This window comes from Heterodontus francisci, chromosome X (assembly GCF_036365525.1).
Source record: "Heterodontus francisci isolate sHetFra1 chromosome X, sHetFra1.hap1, whole genome shotgun sequence".
In the NCBI taxonomy this organism is placed as follows: Eukaryota; Metazoa; Chordata; class Chondrichthyes; order Heterodontiformes; family Heterodontidae; genus Heterodontus; species Heterodontus francisci.
The window spans coordinates 16,516,908-16,541,203 of record NC_090421.1 but is presented as its reverse complement, the minus strand read 5'-3'; the positions used below and the strand labels follow the sequence as shown (position 1 = coordinate 16,541,203).

At 43.8% G+C, this 24,296-nt stretch overlaps 2 protein-coding genes across 2 annotated transcripts in view; both read right to left on the bottom strand.

The window, feature by feature from the left end:
- LOC137358526 (sterol O-acyltransferase 2-like) overlaps nt 1-12,937 on the bottom strand; it is an 86,668-nt gene extending 73,731 nt beyond the window's left edge. The window contains exon 1 of the mRNA XM_068024443.1: nt 12,789-12,937. The gene's annotated coding sequence lies outside the window, so the exon portion shown is untranslated. The remainder of the gene's footprint in view (nt 1-12,788) is intronic.
- A 1,961-nt stretch (nt 12,938-14,898) lies between these two features.
- Nucleotides 14,899-22,945, bottom strand: LOC137358736 (insulin-like growth factor-binding protein 5). Its single transcript, XM_068025011.1, has 4 exons — nt 22,595-22,945; nt 20,744-20,949; nt 17,615-17,734; nt 14,899-16,564 (listed from the first exon to the last, which is right to left on the bottom strand). Exons 1-4 carry the CDS (start codon nt 22,923-22,925, stop codon nt 16,427-16,429), a joined length of 795 nt encoding a protein of 264 aa, XP_067881112.1. The 5' UTR covers nt 22,926-22,945; the 3' UTR covers nt 14,899-16,426.
- Nucleotides 22,946-24,296: the final 1,351 nt, after the last annotated feature.

Genomic DNA, 24,296 nt, shown 5'->3' with positions numbered 1-24,296 from the left:
GTGCTACATGTAACATGTGCTGCATGTACTATGTGCTGTATGCACTGTGTGGTACATGTACTGTGTGCTATATGTACCCATGTGCTGCATATTCCATTTGCTGCATGTACTGTGTGCTACTTGTACCATGTGCTACATGCGATCTGTGTTATATGTAATGTGTACTACATGTAATGTGTATTGCATGTACTGTGTGCTACATGTTCAATGTGCTATGTGATGTGTGTTATAAGTAAATGGTGCTACATGTTCTGTGTGTTACATATACTGTGTACTACATGTACTATGTGGTGCATGTACCATGTGCTACATGTACTCTGTGCTACATGTACTGTGTGCTACATTCACTGTGTGTTACATGTACTGTGTGCTACATGTAATGTGTGCTACATTCACTGTGTGTTACATGTACCATGTGCTACATGTGATGTGTGTTAAATGTACTGTGTGCTACATGTACCATGTGCTACATGTGATGTGTCTTAGAAGTAAAGTGTGCTACATGTTCTGTGTGTTACATGTACTATGTGGTGCATGTACCGTGTGCTACATGTACTATGTGCTACATGTACTGTGTGCTACATGTACTGCGTGTTGCTTGTACTGTATGCTACATGTAATATGTGCCACATGTACCATGTGCTACATGCACCAGGCGCTAAATGTGACGTGTGTTATAAGAGAAAGTGTGCTACATATTCTGTGTGCTACATGTACAATGTGCTGCATGTATCGTTTGCTGTATGTACTGTGTGTCACATGTACCAAGTGCTACATGTAATGTGTGTTACATGTACTGTGTGCTACATGTACTATGTGGTGTATGTACCATGTGCTACATGTGATGTGTTTTGTAAGTAAAGTGTGCTACATGTTCTGTGTGCCACATATACTGTGTGTTGCATGTACCGTGTGCTATATATGTACCGTGTGCTACTTGTACTGTGTGAAAAATATATTGTGTGCTACATGTACTGTGTAATAAATGTACCATTGCTACATGTACCGTGTGCTGTATGTACTGTGTATTACATGTACTCAGTTCTACATGTAATGTGCACTACATGTAGAATCATAGAAACTTACAGCACAAGAGGCCATTCAGCCTGTCTGGTCTGTGCTGACAACTCTCTGAGTGAAATCATTTCTCCTCATCTCCCCTCTAGATCTTTACCCAATTGTTTTGAACCTATAACCTCTGGTTAATGACTCACTCTCCAGAGGGAACAGCCTTTCTCTATTTACTCGATCAAAACCTCTCATCATCTTGAAAAACTCTATTCAGTCACCTCTTCACCTTCTCTGTTCCAAGGAGAACAGTCCTACCTTTTCCAACCTCTCCTCATAACTGAAGTTCCTCATCCCTGATAACATCCTGGTTAAACCTCCTCTGTACCCTTTCTAAGACCTTTACATCTTTCCTGAAGTGTGGTGCCCAGAATTATCCACAATTCTCCCGCGGAGGTCTAACCAGTGATTTATAAAGTTCTAGCATGATCTCTCTGCTTTTATATTTTATTCCTCCATTTATAAACCCAGGTCACCCACAGCTTTTTAACCACCTTATCAATTTGCCCTTCCACCTTTATAGATTTGTGTCTCTGGACACCAAGGTCTCTCTGTTCATTGACACTTTTTTAAATTGTATGATTTATAGTTTCCTGTCTTTCCAGATTACTCCTCCCAAAGTGCAGCATTTCACACTTTACCACATTGAACTCCATCTGCCATGTTTCTGCTCATTTCACCATCTTGAAGCCAATAACTATCCTCATCACTATCTGCTACTTTACCAAGTTTAGTATCATCTGTAAACTTTATAATGCTGCTCTTTATACCAAGTCTAGGTTGTTTGTAAAAATTTAAGAGTAATGGACCTATACCTGCCCTTTGGAGAACACCACTGCAAACCGGCTCCCAGTCTGAAAACCATCCATCCATCACCACCCTCTGCTTCCCATCACTGAGCCAATTCCGTATCCATACCGTCTCTCTCTCCCCTTAATTCCATGTGCTTCCATCATCTTAATAAGCCTCCTCTGTGGAATTTTGTTGACTGCCTTCCAAAACTCCTTATCTACAACCTTTTTGACCAATGTTTCTTTCAGAAAACTAGAGTGCACTCCAACCAGACCAGGTGATACACCAACTTTCAATACTGATCTGCTCAGTACATCTTCTGTATTGATTATTATCCTGTCCATAACTTTGTGGAGGAAGTAAAGTCTTGAAATAGTTTTAAGGCAGAGGTAAATAGATTCTTGATAAGCAAGGGGGTGAAAGGTTATTGGGGGTAGGCGGGAATGTGGAGCTGAGGTTACAATCAAATCAGCCATGACCTTTTTGAATGGGAGAGCAGGCTCGAGGGGCCGAATGGCCTACCCCTGCTCCTAATTTGTATTTCGTATGTTTTCTCTTTCAGTTTAACATTTGTATCATCTGTTTCCTTTGCGAAGACACATGTGAGATACTCATTTACTCTGCCTCTACACAAAGATCACCCTATGGGTCCTGTTACAAACAAGGCAGGAGGAGTGCACTGTCTTTCTCGAGTTCCACTTCTCCACAGATCACAACATTTATTTAAATGTTTACCCAGTTACCGATACAGCCTATTATATACTCTATTTTTATTTCAGAATAAAATCCACCAACCAGGTTTCTTTAATAAACAAAATTATTAATTTATTATAAAACAAGACTTATTCAGTAAAGATGCAAAGCACTGACACACAGATTGAAATATGAAAGTTCCCTTTTAAATTAGCCCAACACACACGCGGACAGACCCACTGGTTAAAGAAAAAATAAAGACGTTTTCTCTGCAGAGATCTCGTTACAAAAAAAGACCAAAAAAAATACTTTGGCCAAATGCTTGTTAATTCATGAAGGAAAAGGATAAGATATGGAATGATATCAGTTGTTCCTTTTCTGGTGCCCCAAATACGCATAGACGGCTGTCACTGGGATCTTTTTGGAGCAGTTCTCTTCAGGCGACATAAAGGATTAGTCTGGCGGGCTTTTCAGGAGAATCACTGCATCAGGGGAGAATCACTGCATCAGGGGTTTCAGCTATCACACACTGGATTCTCAGGGTTTCTCAAAAAGGTGGAGAAAGGATGAGCAGGCTACAAACCCAACTGCTTCTAAACAATCCAAAACAAAACCAACTCTTGACCACCATAAATCTTGACATGTCACTTAACATAGAAAATAGGAGCAGGAGTAGGCCATTTGGCCCTTCAAGCCTGCTCCGCCATTCATTATGATCATGGCTGATCATCCAACTCAGTAGCCTGTTCCGGCTTTCGCCCCATACCCTTTGATCCCTTTAGACCCAAGAGCTATATCTAACTCCTTCTTGAAAACATACAATGTTTTGGCCTCAACTGCTTTCTGTGGTAGCGAATTCCACAGGCTCACCACTCTCTGGGTGAAGAAATTTCTCCTCATCTCAGTCCTGAAAGGTTTACCCCATATCCTTAGACTATGACCTCTGGTTCTGGACTCCCCCACCATCGGGAACATCCTTCCTGCATCTACCCTGTCAAGTCCTGTTAGAATTTTATAGGTTTCTATGAGATCCCCCTCACTCTTCTGAACTCCAGCGAATATAATCCTAACCGACTCAATCTCTCCTCATACGTCAGTCCCGCCATCCCAGGAATTAGTCTGGTAAACCTTCGCTGCACTCCCTCTATAGCAAGAACATCCTTCCTCAGATAAGGAGACCAAAACTGCACACAATAGTCCAGGTGTGGCCTCACCAAGGCCCTGTATAATTGCAGCAAGACATGCCTGCTTCTGTACTCGAATCCTCTCGCTATGAAGGCCAACATACCATTTGCCTTTTTTACCGCCTGTTGCACCTGCATGCTTAGCTTCAGCGACTGGTGTACGAGAACACCCAGGTCTCGCTGAATATTCCCCTCTCTCAGTTTATCGCCGTTCAGATAATAATCTGCTTTCCTGTTTTTGCTACCAAAGTGGATAACCTCACATTTATCCACATTATACTGCATCTGCCATGCATTAGCCCACTCACTCAACTTGTCCAAATCACCCTGAAGCCTCTCTGCATCCTCCTCACAACTCACCCTCCCACCCAGTTTTGTGTCATCAGCAAATTTGGAGATATTACATTTCGTTCCCTCATCTAAATCATTAATGTATATTGTGAATAGCTGGGGTCTGAGCACCGATCCCTGCGGTACCCCACTAGTAATTGCCATGTGGAAAAAGACCCATTTATTCCTACTCTTTGTTTCCTGTCTGCCAACCAATTTTCTATCCATCGCAATAAACTACCCACAATCCCATGCGCTTTAATTTTACATGCTAATCTCTTATGTGGGACTTTGTCGAAAGCCTTCTGAAAGTCCAAATAAACCACATCCACTGGCTCCCCCTCATCAACTCTACTAGTTACATCCTCGAAGAATTCTAGTAGATTTGTCAAGCATGATTTCCCTTTCGTAAATCCATACTGACTCTGTCCGATTCTACCACTGCTCTGTGCTCTGCTATAAAATCTTTGATAATGGACTCTAGAATTTTCCCCACTACCAACGTCAGGCTGACTGGTCTATAATTCCCTGCTTTCTCTCTACCTCCCTTTTGAAATAGTTTTTAAATATTTTGAAATACTTCTCTGTAAACAACTCCCCCGGGTCACCAAGGCCCCTGTTGTTTATTAAGCTTAAGACATGTAACATCCAGTAAGGGTTTGTCATCAAACAAAGTTCCCCACGTCCTTTCAGTGACCTTTTTAAAAAAAAAACAAAGTCCAGCATCTGTGTAATCTCTTCAGTCCTCTGAAGGAATCCATTTCCACAATTTTAAAACACAAGTCCTCACAAAATATTAAAAAATGGAAGCACTTTTATAACCGTCCTTAATACATACACTGTGCATTACATGTACTGTGAGCTAATATGTACTGGTTCAGGTGGATCATGTGTTCTGGTGATTAATTCTCAGTGGACTCTCGCAAAACACAAAGTCAGCCCAAAGAATAAATTTAAGGACTAATTCTTCAACAGGAACCTGCAGTGTTCTGGATCTCTGGCCTCATTTGCTTTTACCTAACTATTCACAAACTAACAGACACAGGCATGAGAGGAGAATTCTCCCCACTCACAACACAGCAAACACTTTTCCACTAATAACTTTGGAATTTTGACTTTCTGGAGAGTTCATTGAACTGGGACACATTTGTGCAGTGGGAGATGAATGAAAGGTGGGTGTGTCTAAAGCATTGGGCTGACCATAAATAGCCTCTCAGGTTCAATGTCACTTGTTGCTCCAATAAATGGACCACATGTCCCCTGCTTTCTGGAGTGCACCTTTACGACCCAATATCTTTTTTTTATTCATTCATGGGATGTAGGCATCGCTGGCTAGGCCAGCGTTTATTGCCCATACATAATTTCTCTTGAGAAGGTGGTGGTGAGCTGCCTTCTTGAACCGCTGCAGCCCATGTGAGGTAGGTACACCCACAGTGCTTTTAGGAAGGGAGTTCCAGGATTTTGATCCAGGGACAGTGAAGGAACGGCGATATAGTTCCAAGGCAGGATGGTGTGTGGCTTGGAGGGGAACTTACAGGTGGTGATGTTCCCATGCATTTGCTGCCCTTGTTCTTCTAGTTGGTAGAGGTGGCGGGTTTGGAAGGTGCTGTCTAAAGAGCCTTGGTGCATCTTGTAGATGGTACACACTGCTGCTACTGTGCGTCGGTGGTGGAGGGAGAGAATGTTTGTGGATGAGGTGCCAATCAAGTGGGCTGCTTTGTCCTCGATGGTGTCGAGCTTCTTGAGTGTTGTTGGAGCTGCACCCATCCAGGCAAGTGGAGAGTATTCCATCACACTCCTGATTTGTGCCTTGTAGATGGTGGACAGGCTTTGGGGAGTCGGGAGGTGAGTTACTCGCCACAGAATTCCCAGCCTCTGACCTGCTCTTGTAGCCACAGTATTCATCTGGTTCACAAATGTCCTTTAGAGAAGGAAATCTGCCATCCTTACCTGGTCTGGCCTACATGTAACTCCAGGTCCACAGAAATGCATTTGATTCTTAAGTGCCCTCTGAAATGGCCGAGCAAGCCACTCAGTTGTCACGGGCCATTAGGGATGGGCAAAAAATGCTGGCCTTGTCAGCGACACACACATCCCATGAAAGAATAAAGAAAAAAAATGGCTGGTCCAGTTCAGTTTCTGGTCAATGGTGATCCCTAGGATGTTGATGGTGGAGGTTTCAGCGATGGTAATGTCATTGAATGTCAAGGGGAGATAGTTAGATTCTTTCTTGTTGGAGATGGTCATTGCCTGGCACTTGTGTGGCATGAATATTACTTGCCACTTATCAGCCCAAACCTGAATGTTGTCCAAGTCTTGCTGCATGCTGGCACGGACTGCTTCAGTATCTGAGGAGTTACGAATGGGGCTGAACATTGTGCAATCATCAGCGAACATCCCCACTTCTGAACTTGTGATGGAGGGAAAGTCAGTGATGAAGCAACTGAAAATAGTTGGGCCTAGGACACTACCCTGAGGAACTCCTGCAGTGATGTCCTGGGTATGATGGAGTCCTCGTGTGCAGACTGTGTTATGTGCTTTGACTTTGTTTCAAAATGTGTTTTTTGAGGCAAACCCTGATTTGAAACTAAAACTAAAAGGCTTCAATATTCTGCGAGGTCTGAATCAGGTTATACAAACACGCAGTTTTTTTTTTAATAGAAGCATGTGATTGGAGCTTAGGTTTCAGTTTCACAAGAAGCCAGCTGCAAAGCTGGGAGATGGGTTTAAAATGCAGTTTGATAGCAACGACAACTTCCATCACTTTACTGATGATTGAGAGTAGGCTGATGGGGCGATAATTGGGCTGATTGGACTTGTCCTGCTTTTTGTGTACAGGACATACCTGGGCAATTTTCTACATTGTCGGGTAGATGCCAGTGTTGTAGCTGTACTAGAACAGCTTGGCTAGGGGTGCGGCAAGTTCTGGAGCACAGGTCTTCAGTACTATTGCCGGAATATTGTCAGGATCCATAGCCTTTGCAGTATCCAGTGCCTTCAGTCATTTCTTGATATCACGCGGAGTGAATCAAATTGGCTGAAGACTGGCATCTGTGATGCTGGAGACCTCAGGAGGAGGCCGGGATGAATCATCAACTCGGCACTTCTGGATGAAGATGGATGCAGATGCTTCTGCCTTATCTTTCGCACTGATGTGCTGGGCTCCCCTATCATTGAGGATGGGGATATTTGTGGAGCCTCCTCCTCTGGTTAGTTGTTTAATTGTCCACCACCATTCACGACTGGATGTGGCAGGACTGCAGAGCTTTGATCTGACCCATTGGTTGTGGTATCATTTAACTGTCTCTATAACATGCTGCTTCTGCTGTTTAGCATGCATGTAGTCCTGTGTTGTAGCTTCACTGGGTTGGCACCTCACGTTTAGGTATGCCTGGTGTTGCTCCTGGCATGCTATCCTAAGTTCCTCATTGAACCAGGGTTGGTTCCCTGGCTCGATGGTAATGGTAGAGTGGGGGATATGCCGGGCCATGAGGTTACAGATTGTGGTTGAGTACAATTCTGCTGCTGCTGATGGCCCACAGCGCCTCATGGATGCCCAGTTTTGCATTGCTAGATCTGTTCGAAATCTATCCCATTTAGCACGGTGGTAGTGCCACACAACACGATGGAGGGTATCCTCAATGTGAAGGCGGGACTTCGTCTCCACAAGGACTGTGTGGTGGTCACTCCTACCAATACAGTCATGGACAGATGCATCTGCGGCAGGCAGATTGGTGAGGACGAGGTCAAGTATGTTTTTCCCTCTTGTTGGTTCCCCCACCACCTGCCGCAGACCCAGTCTAGCAGCTATGTCCTTTAGGACTCAGCCGGTTCAGTCAGCAGTGGTGCTACCGAGCCACTCTTGGTGATGGATATTAAAGTCCCCCACCCAGAGTACATTCTGCGCCCTTGCCACCCTCACTGCTTCCTCTAATTGGTGTTCAACAAGGAGGAGTACTGAGTCATCTACTCACGGAGGGGGCGCAGTAGGTGGTAATCAGCAGGAAGTTTCTGCTGATGCCATGAGGCTTCATGGGGTCCAGAGACGATGTTGGGGACTCCCAGGGCAACTCCTTCCGACTGTATACCACTGTGCCACCAACTCTGGTGGGTCTGTCTTGCTGTTGGGACAGGACATACCCGGGGATGGTGATGGAGGAGTCTGGGACATTGTCTGTCAGGTATGATTCCGTGAGTATCACTATGTCAGGCTGTTGCTTGACTAGACTGTGGGACAGCTCTCCCAACTTTGGCACAAATTGCCAGATGTTAGTGAGAAGAGTTGACAGGGTAAGGTCAACTGGGCTGGGTTTGCCTTTGTTTTTTCCAGTGCCTAGGTCGATGCCAGGTGGTCCATCCAGTTTTATTCTTATTCAACTTTTCTGTAGCAGTTTGATACAACTGAGTGGTTTGCTAGGCCATTTCAGAGGGCAGTTAAGAGTCAGTCACATTACTGTGGGTCTGGAGTCACATGTAGGCCAGACCAGGTAAGGACAGCAGATTTCCTTCCCTAAAGGACATTAGTGAACCAGATGGGCTTTTATGACAATCTGGTAGTTTCATGGTCACCATTTCTGATAGTAGCTTTTTATTCCAGATTTATTAATTAATTGAATTTAAATTCCTTCAGCTGCCGTGGTGGGATTTGAACTCATGTCTCTAGAGAATAGTCGTGGCCAGTTGAATAATAGTGTGACTTGGGATTTGTAACAGTACAGCTGGGGATGAGATGTTACAATTGTGCACAAACCCACATGTGCCCTTCCCTCTTTTCGGGAAGTGGACTTAAAGCACACAGCCAACTGTATACCAACAAACTGGTTGCTTTTACTGCAAATACATCAATGAACAGAACAGAGTTTCCACAGAGATATATCTATTTCTTACTGCCCTTTTTCCAATCAAAAATAAAAAAATTACAACTTGGTCTTCTTATGGGCTGAACGGACAATATCATTTAGCAGTCCCTGAATTATCTGGTACTCCCTTTTCCTTCTACCGTCCAAATCAGTTCATGGAACCTAATTAACTGGTTGGCGCATCCAGTGACAGTAATGGTGAGCTGTAGCTGCATCTCCTCGCAGGCCTGCTGTAATACTGACCTATTGGGATAGTACCATGGAGTGGCACTGCAGCCAACCCTTCTCATGCACACCGAGTGCAGCCATCAGACAGGCGGCCAGGCGCTAGGAAGCACCATCACAGTCGTTTGTCTGTACCCAGTGTTCCTTTTCCTGCATTTCTGACGGCCTCTTGTTAATCCCCTGCCCCCTTCAGGCTCAGCAAAGGCTGTTAATGGGTTTAGATTGCTCTTGATGCTCTCTGAGCCATTCAGGATTTTTATTCTCCTTTTGTGACAGACTCCTTTAAGTGTCTCGATCCTTTGAATTTGACTTGCCCACAGGCTTCCTTTCCCACCACTCATTTCCTCCCGAGTTTGAGTCTACAGCCAGTGCTCTGAATAACTCTAGAAATGAGTTTACAGCAGAGGATTGTGTGCTGTTTGCACTTAACTCCCAGGCAGAACTAACCCCTGTCCTTAACCAATTAGAATTGACTTTGACCTGTAGATGAAAATCAGCAGCTATCAGTCCATTAGTCCATCTTCCTGCTACCAGTTGGATTTCATACTCAGTATTCAACAATACTCGAGGTAGATCTGCCCAGGACTGAATACAGTGCTCAAGGTGGGTCTGACCAGAAGCTCCAGACAGTTTGATCACAACCTTGAGTTCAGTTACTACCATTGCTTCCCATTTAAGGCCCAAGTGCACTTTAATTCCTTCACCAGAAGTTAGATCAGACTTAATACAACACAGTCACATTTGAACACAGGCACTGCCACTGTGTTAGGAAAAGTCTCGTCAGTCTGTCCTAAAGTCAGCTAGTGTTATACTGCTATTGATTTCGCTTTATATCGTAGTAATATTAACCTTTAGCCTTTGCCTGTTAAGCAGAGAAGTGAAAGTCAATTTAAAGTACCACTGGTCTGTGGGCCAGGGCTGAATTTAAATCAATGGTCAGTTTAGTCACTTCAGTAAACATAATTTAAAAGCATGCCAGGGCATACTGACTCAGATATTTCCCAGAAGTTTAATCAGTTAAGAACAAGAGCAGAAAATCGGTTACTGCTGTACCTGTTAAATATCTGGGTAGAGGTCATCTTTTTAACTGAATCAGGAGATGGACAGAATGGAGGGAAATCAAAGGCAGTGTTAGAATTCAAGGGTTCACTTGATGAAATAGCAATTGTAGTTAACAACTAACTATCGATGAGATAACAAAGCAAAGGAGTTATCCAAAGAAAGAGCTTGTTAATAAAGGGCTAATAAAGTTATTGATCGAGGATAAGCCAATTAAATTCTCCTTATATGGAGTTATATTTTCACTTTTATATAATTAAGAATTGTGTGAATTATCATGTGGAGGGAGTGAGAGACATGTATAAATATTTGTAATGAGTATTTGAATTCATAAAGGCCTAAGATACTGAGCTCAGAACCGTGACATGGTTTGAATCTGATATTCGATGTATAAGAACATTATTGATTTCAGGAGTAAATTATAAATAAGATTCCCTCCTCTAACACTGTCGCTTTCTGTTCTCTCTACTCTCAGACTGCGCACTTTCTGAATAATGTGCCTTTCTCTGTTTCTGCTCCCATCTCCCTGTAAACATTGCAATGCTCCTCTTTACCTTCTATTCAGTATGATATGCATGTTCGCTAGATAAATCTTTTCTTTCTACAGTTTCTACAATCAGATGTTTTCCACCAGCATTTATCTAAACTCCACCTCACTACCAATCCAGTGGTAACAGAGCTCAGACCGGGCTAACTATTTTTCCTCAGCAGGTCTGGCAGCATCTGTGGAGAGAGAAGCAGAGTTAAAATTTCAGGTCTGTGACCTTTCATCAGAACTAGCAAAGGTTAGAAAAGAATTAGGTTTTAAGCAAGTGAAGTGGGGTGGTGGGGGGGGGGCATGGGTGGAGGGTTTGATGGGGAACAGAACAAAAGGGAAGGTGTTTGATCGGGCAGAGGGAGATTAAATAACAAAACTGTCCTGGGACAAAGGCAAAGAGTGTGTTAATGCTTGTGGTGAAAGACAAAGCATTAGTCCAGAGAGGGTGTTAATGGCAGAATAATGAGCAGCTCTTGTTCACATGAAAAAACAGGCACATGGTTAAGAAATTAAATTAAATTAAATTAAAAAAAGAAAAGTATAAACCGGAAGCTTGTCTGGTTGCTGGCCATTTCAACACTACCCCCTGCTCACATGTCAACATTTCTGTCTTTGGCCTGCTCCAGTGTTCCAGTGAACATCAACGCGAGTTCGAGGAGCAGCACCTGATTCTTCGATTAGGTACTCTACAGCCTTGTGGACTGAACATTGAGTTCAATAACTTCAGAGCATGACTGGCGTTTTTATAATATTTTATTTTTTAACCATGTGCCTGTTTTTCATGTAGTCAGAGCTGCTCATTATTCTGCTATTAACACTGTCTCTGGACTAATGCTTTGTCTTTCACCACAAGCATTAATACACTCTTTGCCTTTGTCCCATGATAGCTTTGTTATTTAATCTCTCCTGCTCTCTGCCCTATTAGACACCTTTCCCTTTGTTCTCTTCCCCACCAAACCACCCCCACCTTCACTTGCTTAAAACCTAATTCTTTTCTAACCTTTGCCAGTTCTGATGAAAGGTCACTGACCCGAAACGTTAACTCTGCTTCTCTCTCCACAGATGCTGCCAGACCTGCTGAGTATTTCCAGCATTTTGTTTTTATTTCAGATTTCCAGCATCTGCAGTATTTTGCTTTTATTTAACTATTTCCCTGCTGCTCTGAACTCCACTTGCTTCCCAGTGGTTTCAATCCCAAATCAGATGTTCGCTTTAGTTTCAACTTCTGCATGGTTCACAATCTGCACTGAATCCCCTCACAGTCAACCAAAGAATGAATGACAGCGGGAGGCATTTATCAAAATTGTCTGTTAAACCACAATTCTTAGATAGTTTTGCCAACCCTGTCATGATCTGGGAAATGACTCACTCTAAAACTGATCTTTTCAATGGAATGAATCAACCCACACGCGAGTGAATCATTCCCTTTTACCCACTGTGTGCTGTGCATGTACAGGAGCTAACACAGACACACACAGGCCGTACGGTATCGGACACATTGATGCACTGCCCAGTGCGGGACTGACCCATACAGACCTGGAAGGTCTCAGCCTTGGCAGCCGTTAAAGGTGCCAGGGGTGGGGGTACAATTTTCCTCAGTGCCCCCTGGGTCCAGAATAAAGGTGAGCCAATGTTCTTGCTCTTGGTCACTATCCAGTGAGTCCTGCTGGATATAGTGTGGACATGTACTGAGGACATGGTGGGATTGTGTTGTGGCTACCCTCTCCCTGATTAAACAACTGGCAACACTCACTGCCCAGGCTTAGCCAAGCAGTAGGGTGGGTCGTATCTGAGGAACTGTACCCAGAAACAGTCAGTGCCTTTAAAGGGAGGAGTGAAACTTGTTAATAAAAAACCTCCCTAGCATCAAAATCCCTGTGTGGATCGATTCAGCTGCAACCAATTAACTTTAGAAACTATTAACCAGTTAAATTGGTAAAATGTAAACTTGTCATTGAATTGTTCTGTAAAATACCACAAAGCGATTTGATTTTTGCCGTTTAGCTGTGATTGCTTGAGTAGGTTTCAGACAGTACTTACAGATTTCCTGTTGACTGCTCGCTCTCCAATCCTGTTCTGCAACTTTTCTCTTGCGTTGGATCCTCTTCAGTGAGTGCTGCTCTTTGCACTGCCTCCCAGTGATAGGCAATGTTGTAATCCTCCAGGTTGTAGCTATAACCTTCCAATCAAGAAGATATAAGGGAGCACTTTGTCCCAGTTCCTGGGACTTTTTTTTAACCCTTTCCTCCCTGACTCATTTCTGTAATCTGACAACTAACTTCTGCCAGTCTCTCTCTCTCCCCTCTCCTAAAAACATTGACTCTCACTGGACTACAGGAACCAATCACCCTCTGCTACCTCAGCCAGGTGTTCATTCTTGTGCTAACCTCAGCAGTGAGTGTTGACAGGATATTCAACTATGGGGGCGCTACAGGCGACCCCACCCACCCAATGCTGATCTCAGCCAATGTTCACATAGGTGTAACTCCCAGCAAGAGCCAGTGGACTGGCTGCTGCTCCCCCACTCTGCCCTGCCCCCACCTCTGTGGCCTAGTAAGATTAACATTGTGGCACCTATTTTATGACCCTAAAACTGGCACAATGATAAACATTTTAGCAGGACAGAAGCTCGTGGCAGATCGGCGCTGGCATTCAAGTGTAGCCCCTGTTGTAATGTAGGAAACATAGCAGGCAATTTGCACACAGCAAGCTCCCACAAACCACAATGTGATAATAACCAGATAATCTGTTTTAGTGATGTTGGTTGTGGGATAAATATTGGCCAGGACACCGGGGAGAACTCTTCATTGAAATAGTACCACAGGATCTTTCACATCCACCTGAGGGGGCAGACAGGACCTTGGCTTAGGGTCTCATCCGAAAGAGGACACCTCTGACAGTGCAGCACTCCCTCAGTACTGCGCTGGGAACATCAGCCTGGATTTTTGTACTCGGGTCTCTGGAGTGGGACTTGAACCCACAACCTTCTGATTCAGAGGTGAGAATGTTCCCAATGAGCCATTGCTGCCACCTCAGCACTAATCATCAAAAGGAGCACTACAGGCTGCTCACGTGTGTTCCTCCTGACTCCACAAAACTGACTGCACTCCCTCAACCTCATTGTTCCTCCTCCTGTACCACCTACTGCTCACCCTAACACTTCAGCAGTATTTTATTATTAATGCAGGTGGATTTACTGCGCTACAGTAGAATTATAGGTGCCCCAGATGTTTTGACATCAGTATCGGAAACCATTGAATATTGCAGCTGTCTGCCTTGCAGACTGGAATGCATTTGGAAATGTGCAAATATTTTTCGGGAAAAAAAAATCAACGTACAAATTCCAGTTGGCAACAATCCGATTTCAGGACAGCATCGAGGGCAATAGATCACCCCTTGTAAAGGAATTAATCACTACCTCTTCAACAGGCATGGCTGAATTATGATAGGAGCAGAGTTTTACTGTACCATATTTTGTTTTAAAAGGTGACGAGGAACTTTAGTTACATGGAGAGATTGGAGAAGCTGGGGTTGTTCTCCCACGAGCAGAGAACATTAAGGAGATTTCATAGGTGTTCAAAATAAGAAGGGGTTTTGATACAGTAAATAGGGGGGAAACCTATCCCACTGGCAGGAGGGTTAGTAAACAGAGGACACAGATTGAAAATCATTAGCAAAAGAACCAAAAAAAGGGGAGGAATTTTTAAGGGCAGCGAGATGTTGTGATCTGGAATGTGGTGGAAGCTGATTCAACAGTACTTTCAAAAGGGAATTAGGGAAATACAGGAAAAGAAAAAATTTGCAGGGCTATGGGGAAAGAGCAGTGGAGTGTTACTAATGGGATAGCTCTTTCAAAGAAGGCCGAATGGCCTCCTTCTGTGCTGTATCATTTTATTAAGTGTATATTTAAGAAGCAGTAGCTTCTTCCCAATGAAGACCAAGTGTTTGCCCCTGTTTCCTCCCCTCTTGTACTGAAAGTGTGCACTCCTGCTGGTCGATGCCTCAGGTGACTTCCTTGGCCAGCGATGGAAAAGTCCCACTCAAAAAACTTTCACATGCTGATTGGTTAACCATTTCTATTTGATCAAGCGCTGCGCACACTGACTCCCCCAGCTACACCACAGATGAACATGAAATAAAACCAATAAAATTGTTAAAGGTGAGATTTTATTAAATAAAACAATTGCAAGGACAAATCCCAAATTTCAAAGCAACACCAATTTATCACAAAGAAGCATTTATTGATTTTAGACACTAGATTCGAAAGCATATTTCACTATTTCTGTTCATGGACTTTAAATATTTAGGCGCATCGTATTCCCAGTAAAAAAAATACATAGTGCTTATCACATCCTGTAAAGTGATGTAAAATTGCATGGGCTGTGTGCCCATACGATGTTGGATCCCCAGAGACACATCAAGGACAGTGTGTGCCCAAGAAATACCCTGACCCTGTTAGCAGGGAGCTTTTAAACAGAAAAAGATATTAAGTTAAAACAATTCCAAAATATTAAATTTAAAGAGTAGCAGGACAGTAACCTTTGATCTGTTCAAAAACATTTCTGCACAGTACTGATAATGTAATGGAATAAAAATCAAATTTCAATGTCTCACTCAATAAACAGCCATTCCTAAAGAGTCGGTGACAATTCATCTGGGTGCCAATTATGAGGTATGATAAAAATAAAAATAGAAGTTACACAGGTGGGCAGCCTCTGACTTCACCCTGAACCTTTAAAAAACTATATTAACAAAAAAAGTTTAATATCTTTTGAAAACTTACATTCAAACCATGTATATGGAGCATCCTCAAACACTCCAGACCACCGAATTTACGGGACAAGTCTGTTGCAACTCAAGTCACCTGATCATTTGGTGTTTGGTTTAATTAGTCTAGGCCTCTGGATTACTGGTTCAGTAACAATGGGTACAGTGGTGCAGAGGTTCAGCGAATACAGTACTTTCTTCTCTCCTGAAGGTGTTGATCCATGATGGGGTATGACTCTACTGTCAGTACGTGGGGGAACCAAGACAGCTATGCAACTGAGAGGGCATCATAGCTGAACTACTACAAATGTGCACTTTTCTGGAGGGGTCATTGGACAGGAATCAACACAGCACTGATCAGGTATTGAACCTGGGATCCACGTGGCTTAGTACCAATTCAGCTGGTGCTTTGACCTACAGAGCCACCTGGAAAAGCTCTCCAGTATTTCCTGGACGGCACGGTGCAATGACTCAGCCTGTGAAATGGCAGTGCCAGACCTAACCCGAGTGTTCTACCAGAAACATCTTCACCAACAGGATGTCCTGTAGCTCCAACTCAAGGTTGGAGCTGGAAAATAAAACAATATGGGCATGGAAACCATGCCTTTGGGTTATGTTAATGCCAGGCACTGGGCAGTGTGGCAAAAGAATTTGCCATGTTTGGAACGAGCAGGAATCAGAATTAAAGCCAGATTTCAGAAGACTTTCATTGCAGTTGTTACATGTTTTCTAATCTTTAAAACTAAACTACTTCCAGCAGATGTGATTCCAGGAAAGCCTGTAGGCCCATTCTGGGAGTTGACCTACAGGTATAGAGCAAGGCTGATTGGAGAGATTCTGTTTCTAGTTTAAATCTTCTCTTCAGAAACCTCAGGCATTGCTGTCCTCAGAGGACAGTTGCCCCGCACAGATTAATATCCGACCTCTTCAGAAGATGCACTTTTTGCACAAGACACAGGCCTTTTCCTGCTCGGTGGCCCAGGAAGTGAATGACCGTATTTATCCACACACCAGCAGTGACCCCGTTTTCTGCCTTTTGATGGTTTGCACTATGAAACATTAAAAAGACCTTCTGTTAATGGAAGGGGAAAGAACACACACATCTGCATTTCTATACCCCCCCACCCCCATCATATTCTCAGGGACATCCCAAAGGGCTTTCCAGCCAATGAAGTACTTTTGACATACAATTATTGTAGTAATGTAGGAAACGTTGCTGCTGATTTATGTACAGCAAGCTCCTCGAAACAACTGTTCAGGAGGACCAAACCTGGCTCAGTTTTTCCTCCTTCCCTATCTCAGGAGGCTGAAATTAGCTGTAGCCCTGCTGCCCCAACAGAGACTTCATCCCACAAGCCAGGGCTGGACTTAATGCCAGCAGTAATTCATTCATTTTGAATAGTTCAACAACAGCATGGATATATCAGTCAGAAAATCCAGGCTTTGGCGCTCATCAGTTACACATAACTCCCTGACTGGCACACCGCTATACAGACCAGGAAGGTCCTAACTTTTTTTTTTAATTCTTTCATGGGATGTAGGTATCACTAGCAAGGCCAGTATTTATCACCCATCCCTAATTGCCCTCGACAACTTGAGTGGCTTGCTAGGTCATTTCAGAGGGCAGTTAAGAGCCAACCACATTGCTCTGGGTCTGGAGTCACATGTAGACCAGACCAGCTAAGGACAGCAGATTTCCTTCCCGAAAGGACATTAGTGAACCAGATTAGTTTTTACAACAATCGGTGACAGTTTTGTGGCACCATGACGGAGATGAGCTTTCAATTCCAGATTTTTATTAATTTAATTTAAATTCCACCACCGTCTCCCCTTTAACCCAAGATGGGTGCAAGGACTACAATTGGCCTCAGTGCCCAACAGAAGAAAAAAAACAGTTTATTAATGCTGTAGGAAACATTAGGGTCATGAAATCAGACTGTTCAAAAAACTGCTGTTTTAGTCCCTCTCCCCCTTACACACCATTGTCCTTTAGATTTCACCATTGGATTTGGTTTGATGGGTGGCGGGCTCCTCATTGCGACTGTTTAACTGTGTAAAAAGGTAGAGATGGTCATTACTGTGTTGGGTTCACTATTTACCTGTTTGCTCCGGTAGAATCCTCTCTTATCACAATTCGGGATGTAGATGTCCTCTGGGCTGCGGAAGAACTCTGGCTTCAGATCCTGTAGAATTGATTCCATCTCCCTACGACATGGGCCCTAAGCACAGACAAACAACTGGTTAAAATCCAAAGTCAGGTATGTAAAAAGACTAATTTGCCCGTCGATGCCCAGCCCTCCCACTGAAGCCCATCCATCTAGTACTCTTTCTCCCATTGAAGCCTCTCCCACTATACCACCCAGTAAGGTCATCACCACCATACAGTATATTATTCCAAATGGTCAGAGTAAAGTGTTCTTCCAGTTTTAATTATTTTTCTGACTGACCTTAAAAATATTATTGGTTCCAGTCAATACCTCAGTGAGGTCCCTCTAAACCAACACCTTATCTGAACGCAGAAGGTCATTGTCTGATGGGCTGTAAGGAGTAGGTGCAGATTTACTGTCTCTACAAACTGGCATTGACCCTACAGCCTTCATGCCCTCAACACACAACACAGCTTCAGATGTTTTTTTTTTCCCCACAACATTTAAGTATTTAGATGAGGACTTGAAACGCCGTAGCTTACAAGGCTACAGGCCAAGTTCTGGAAAATGGGATCAGAATAGATAGGCTTGACAGCCGGCAAGGACACGATGGTCAAAGGGCCTGTTTCTGTGCTGTATAACTATGACTCTCTATGGGCCCAGCATCCCCCTTGCCACTGCAAGTCCCAGGCTGCCAGAAGCTGCTCCCTCCGGAAGGCAGCTACCCAGAGACAAGAGTCACCTCAGGCTTCGGAGGGCTCCAGGGGAAAACATCCCAGTCACCCAATCGCTTAACCTCATCTCACTCAGTGAGAACTTTGTAAAAGTAGCAGGTTAGGAGCAACAGTTAGCTGGGACCAGGGAGAAGACACAAGGCAGAAGTTGTTTTCGGACAGTGAATGGATTTGTTGGCACCTTTTGTTTCGTGTTTTTGTACTAAGCAAACACTATTTGACCATGAAGTGTTGAATGCTAATTTCTCTCAGTGCTTGATTTTTGGAGTTCGATGATGGGGAGAGGTGAAGAATTCTGCTTTATGAAGAGAAGTTTATTTTTGTACAGTGAAAGACTTTGAGGGGGGGGTCTTGTTGGTCTGGGGGGGGGGGGGGGGTGAAAAACGGTGGGTGATGGGTAAGGTGGGTTGCATGTCGACTTGTACTTATTGAAAGTACCAGGCTATCTGTTGTCTCTACTTTTCCCTGGATACTACTGTCCTGATCCCCATCCATCCTCATCAATGTTGTGGGGAGGCATGGAGGGTACATCTCCCTCCCCCAACCTGATCAGCATCACCTTCAGGTTCTGCAATCAGGAAGACTTTCTTCATTGAAATGTTATGTAGTACACAGCAAGCTACAATGATTCTGGAGGCTCTCACTGGGTCCTGGCAAGCCCCACCTGATTTATCCAACCACATAAACGGAAACGAGACTGCCACTCATCTGCTCTGTCGCACTTTAGTGCCATAGGCCTCATCGTGGCCGCCTGTCTATAGAAACTTTACTGGCGTCATCAGCTATGACTGCAAGGAATAGCTTCGATCACCAGTCAACCAACTGGATACATATCTGACTTCTGAGGGCTGATATGGTGAATCACTCCTTTTTACCTGCACGGTGCCCTGTACATGGATGAGCTGAGACACACACATGGGCTGGACAGTAGCAGAAGGGAGTGAATCATCCCCTTATACCCTCCGTGTAGTGTACATGTACAGGAGCTGACACTGAGGCACATGTTAAGAATTAACATTTAGAACTATTAAGCTCACATCTACAATTTGCTGCATTGTGCACCAATTGGCTGTTGTGTTTCCTACATTACAATACTTCAAAGGAGGTATTTCATTGGCTGTGAAGTGCTTTGGGATGTCTGGAGGTTGTGAAAGGCGCTGTATAAATGCAAGTTCTTTCTTTGCATGAAGTATAGCATTTGACAATTCCTGCCCAACTATCAATTCTTGGCCACAAACGCTCATTCAATTCACAAGTCTTCAATCATGCTAGCTGCGATATGATCAGATATCCAGAATGGATATACAACTGCCTCATTGAGATTACAGGACACACTTGTTCTTTACACTGATGTGGTCTTTCACAGCTTAAATCTGAGAATCAAACTTCTCCAACTCTAAAATAAAGAGCAAAAATACTGCGGATGCTGGAACTCTGAAATGAGAACAGAAAGTGCCGGAAATACTCAGCAGGTCTGGCAGCATCTGTGTAGACAGAAACAAAGTTAACGTTTCAGGTTTGTGACCTTTCATCAGAACCATCTCTCCTCACTATTCAAAGCCCCAAACACTCCTTCCAGGTGAAGCAGTGATTTACTTGTACTTCCTTCAATTTCGTATACTGTATGCGCTGCTCACAATATGGTCTCCTCTACATTGGAGAGACCAAATGCAGATTGGGTGACCGCTTTGTGCAACACCTCCGCTCAGTCTGCTAGCTTGACCCCAAGCTTCCGGTTGCTTGCCATTTTAATTCACCACCCCACATTTCTGTCCTCAGCCTGCTGCAGTATTCCAATGAAGTTCAAGGAACAGCACCGCATCAGCCGATCATGCACTCTACAGCCTTCTGGATTCAATATGGAGTTCAATAATTGCAGACCATGAGTCCCATTATTTTATTTTATATTTTTTTTAACCATATCCTAGTCTTAAACTTGTTTTTATCATTCTGCCATTAGCACTCTCTGGAATAATGCTTTGTCTTTTACTACAACTATTAGCACTCCCTTCGCCTCCTGTTCCATGAAATCTGTCATTTCATCTCTCCTGCCCTCCATCCTATCTCACACCTTCCCTTTTGTTCTTCTTTCCCCCCCCCCCCCCCTCCCTTTTCACTTGCTCAAAGCCTATTACATTTCTAATCTTTGACAGTTCCGATGAAAGATCACAGACCTGAAATGTTAATTCTGTTCCTCTCTCCACAGATGCTGCCTGACCTGCTGAGTATTTCCAGTACTTTCTGTTCTCATGTTCTTACTCTAAGCACTCCTGGACATAGCAACTCCTGAAATGTACTTTGAATTTGCTGCAGTACTATATGTTCACCCCCCAAGCCCAACACTTACATATTCAGAATCTGGCACAGGTGTGGTGACAGGCATAGGTTTGGAAGGGTTCACTATGGTGTGCACGGTTCCCTTTGGTGAATGGCGATTTCCTTGAGATTTCAGTGCCAAACGCTGGCTTGGATTTTCTGGCCGCTTTCCATGGCTTTTGCTACCATGCTCTCTCTTTGCCACAGAATATTTCTCGTCACTATCCAGGAGCTTTCCTGCAGAATATGAATAGACCAGGTTAGGTAGGAGGTCAGGAATCACTCCTATTCAATGCAAGATATACATACGTTGCTAAATCAATTTAGCACAATTGCCTCACACAGGCCACATCCAAAGCACAAAAAGCACCAGTCACATCACTGCAGTGAGCTTCAGCTTACTCATGACTAGGAGTGTATTGCTTGTTTATGATAGAGCCATAACTGGGTTCAGTGCCCCTGGGTTGGGAGGGAACAGAAAATAAAAATCAACTTCTGCTTGTTTGGACAATACTGAGCTAGGTTCTGAATCCTGCGCCGACACTCAATGGTAGCAAATCACACCTGCAGTTTAGTTTGAAGTCTTTACAAACAGCACAGAAACCACCATTTCTGTTTGAGTACAGTGCCACTTACTGTATTTGGGCAGGATGCTTCTTTTGCAGTACCAGTTCTTGTCAGCAGGGGGAATTTAGTAGATTTAATCCCACACAATTTCCCCCAAAGCAGTGGGTAGCACTACTGCCTCAGAGTCAAAAGGTTGTGGTTCAAGTCCAACTCCAGAGACCTGAGCACAAAAATCTGAGCAGCCGCTGCAGTGCAGTATTGAGGGAGCGCTGCACGGTCAGGAATGCCGTCTTTCAGATAAGAAATTAAACTGAGGCCCCATCTGCCCTCTCATGCACTATTTTGGTGAGCAGGGGAGTTTCACACCATGTCCTGACCAATATCTATTCCTTGAATCAACACCATTAAAACAAGTTGATAATGCTGTTTGTGGGATCTTACTGTACACAAATTGGCAACTGTGTTTCCCACATTACCGTAGTAACTACACTTCAGAAACTACTTCATTGCAATACCCTCAGGTCATGAAAGCATTATATAAAAGCAAATCTTTCTTTTAGACAGCAATACTCCTATAGTATTTCAGAAATTATTGTTTGGACATGCAAATTTCAAATACAACACACTCCTTCCATCCTCACAGCATTGAAATTACAACTCATTTAACACTTTATCAAACTTTTTCTTATTTTGCAGGATTTCAAAACTGTACAATTCCTCACTTTCTTTAATCTATACTCTGGCTACAATCTGCAGCTTTAAAAGAAAAATGATCACCCCCAATGCTCCATTTTTTTCCCCCTCTTATCCCAAAAGTAGCAACTCTTCAGAGCTGCCAGCCGCACTTGGGTACCTTTTACCCAGTGCCGACTCTTCCTGTGTCAGCTGTGATGGTGAGTGTTGACAGGGTATTTAACACAGCAAAGCCCAATCCTCTCCTCACCGAGATAACTGCAACTTGTCAATATATACACACACACACACGGTGCTGTCCCTGCACTGTAACCATCTGCCTGGATTTCTTAATTAAAGACAAACTCAAAACACTTAACTCTGATCATGCTCACAATGTACTTCTTTAAAGTGTCTTTTCTCTTCCCCCACTGCCTCTCATTGCATTGTCTCAATGGTTTGGTTTTGAACGGTTTGTCCATATTGTACCTGACCAGAAGCAGTTGAATTGACAGGTGGAATGTGAAGGGATGTATTTAATGCTGAATATCGAGCTCTGTTTCAAATGGCTGGTTAACTTCATCGCAATGATAAACTCTGCCGATCTGATTCATGCTCAGCCTGTACAGTGATGCCCACTTACCCGTGTGCTGAATCTGGTTCCTCCGCTTGAGGCTGCGACACCTGCCCCGGCCATGCAGCAGCGCCTGGAGCGGCGCCTTGTCCCCGCTACGGGGAACGCACTTCAGTCCAGACGCACAGCTCTCAGTGTACACCCCGCACGCCGCTCCCTCCGCCAGCGCGCATGTCAGGCAGCAGCCACAGCCGGACTCTCTCACCAGCTCGCAGCCCCTGGGGGGGTGGCAGGCAGACATGGCCTGCTCATTGCACGGGGCACACTCGATCATCGCACCCAGTGCGCCCAGCTGACTGGGCATACCGACCCAAGCGAGCAGTGCGCAAATCCTGAGCATTGTTTGCAGTAGCTTAACTCGCTCCACGACATTGCTTAGCCGGCTAGTCCCCCTCTTTTTAAATAGGCAAGCAGAGCCAGGCCCCGGAACCTGGATAGGTAAGCAATCATCTAAATTACAAAGGGAGGGGAGGGGAGGGAGAAGAAGTTATACACGTGACTGGGTGTCTCTCTCCCACCCCCGCATAGTTTGTGAATAGGATGGTCCAACAGGCAGTCAAGTGCAAACAAAAAAAGTTTGCTTTTTAACTTTTCATATTTTGGTTTAAAGTTATACGCTAGTTTTCAGTGATGTGTCTTTGGATGAGTATTTTTGTTCATGAGTATTTCTTGTAGATAGGTATTTTTGATTCTAAGTATTTCTTGTACATACGAATTTCTGGTACATAAGAATTTGAGAATACAAGCATTTCTTGTAGATAAGTTTGAAAATATAGATATTTCTTGTAAATACTTGTGGGTAAGTATTTGAGACTATAAGTATTTCTTGTAGATAAGTACTTGAGAATGTAAGTAGTTCTTGTACATAAGTATTTCTTGTCCAAGTTTTTTTTTGTAGATAGTTATTTCTTGTGGATAAGTATTTTTATAGATAAGTTTTTTTAAAAATTCATTCTCCGATATTGGCTTCACGGGCAAGACCAACATTTGTTGCACAGTCCTAATTTTCCTTGAAAAGATGGTGAACCGCTACAGTCTGTGTGATGTAGGTACAACCACAGTGCTGTTAGGGAGGGAGTTCCAGGATTTTGACCTAGTGACAGTGAAGGAACGGCGATATTGTTCCAAGTCAGGATGGTGTGTGGCTTGGAGGGGAACTTGCAGGTGGTGGTGTTTTCATGCGTCTAGAGGTCGCTGGTTTGGAAGATGCTGTCTAAAGAGCCTTGGCGAGTTGCTGCAGTGCATCTTGTTGATGGTACACACTGCTGCCACTGTGCGTCGATGGTGGAGGGAGTGAATGTTGAAGGTGGTGGATGGGGTTCCAATCAAGTGGGCTGCTTTGTCCTGGATGGTGTCGAGCCTCTTGAGTGTTGTTGGAGCTGCATCCATCCAGGCAAGTGGAGAGTATTCCATCACACTCCTGACTTGTGCCTTGTAGATGGTGGACAGGCTTTGGGAAGTCAGGAGGTGAATTACTCGCCGTAGAATAATGTAGATAAGTATTTTTTCCAGATATGTACTTTTGTAGACCAGTGCTTTTGTATTTTCAAAACAACAAAATGTTTCACAGCTGCTAGTTTTTAATACACTGGTAATAATGGATGTGTTATTGCTGTAAATGTTAACAATAACATAGTAAACATTAAGCCTTCTCTACACTTGGTGTGTTCTGCTCTTGGTTTCTGCCAGAAACTCTGTTCCCTAGCTACCG

Coding starts and splice junctions, on each gene's coding strand:
- LOC137358736 (XM_068025011.1), bottom strand. CDS start 22,925: ATGCTCAGGATTTGCGCACTGCTCGCTTGGGTCGGTATGCCCAGTCAG. Junction 20,950..22,594: donor GAACCAGATTCAGCACACGG/GTAAGTGGGCAT, acceptor CATATTCTGCAG/GAAAGCTCCTGGATAGTGAC. Junction 16,565..17,614: donor GATTCTACCGGAGCAAACAG/GTAAATAGTGAA, acceptor AATGTTTCATAG/TGCAAACCATCAAAAGGCAG.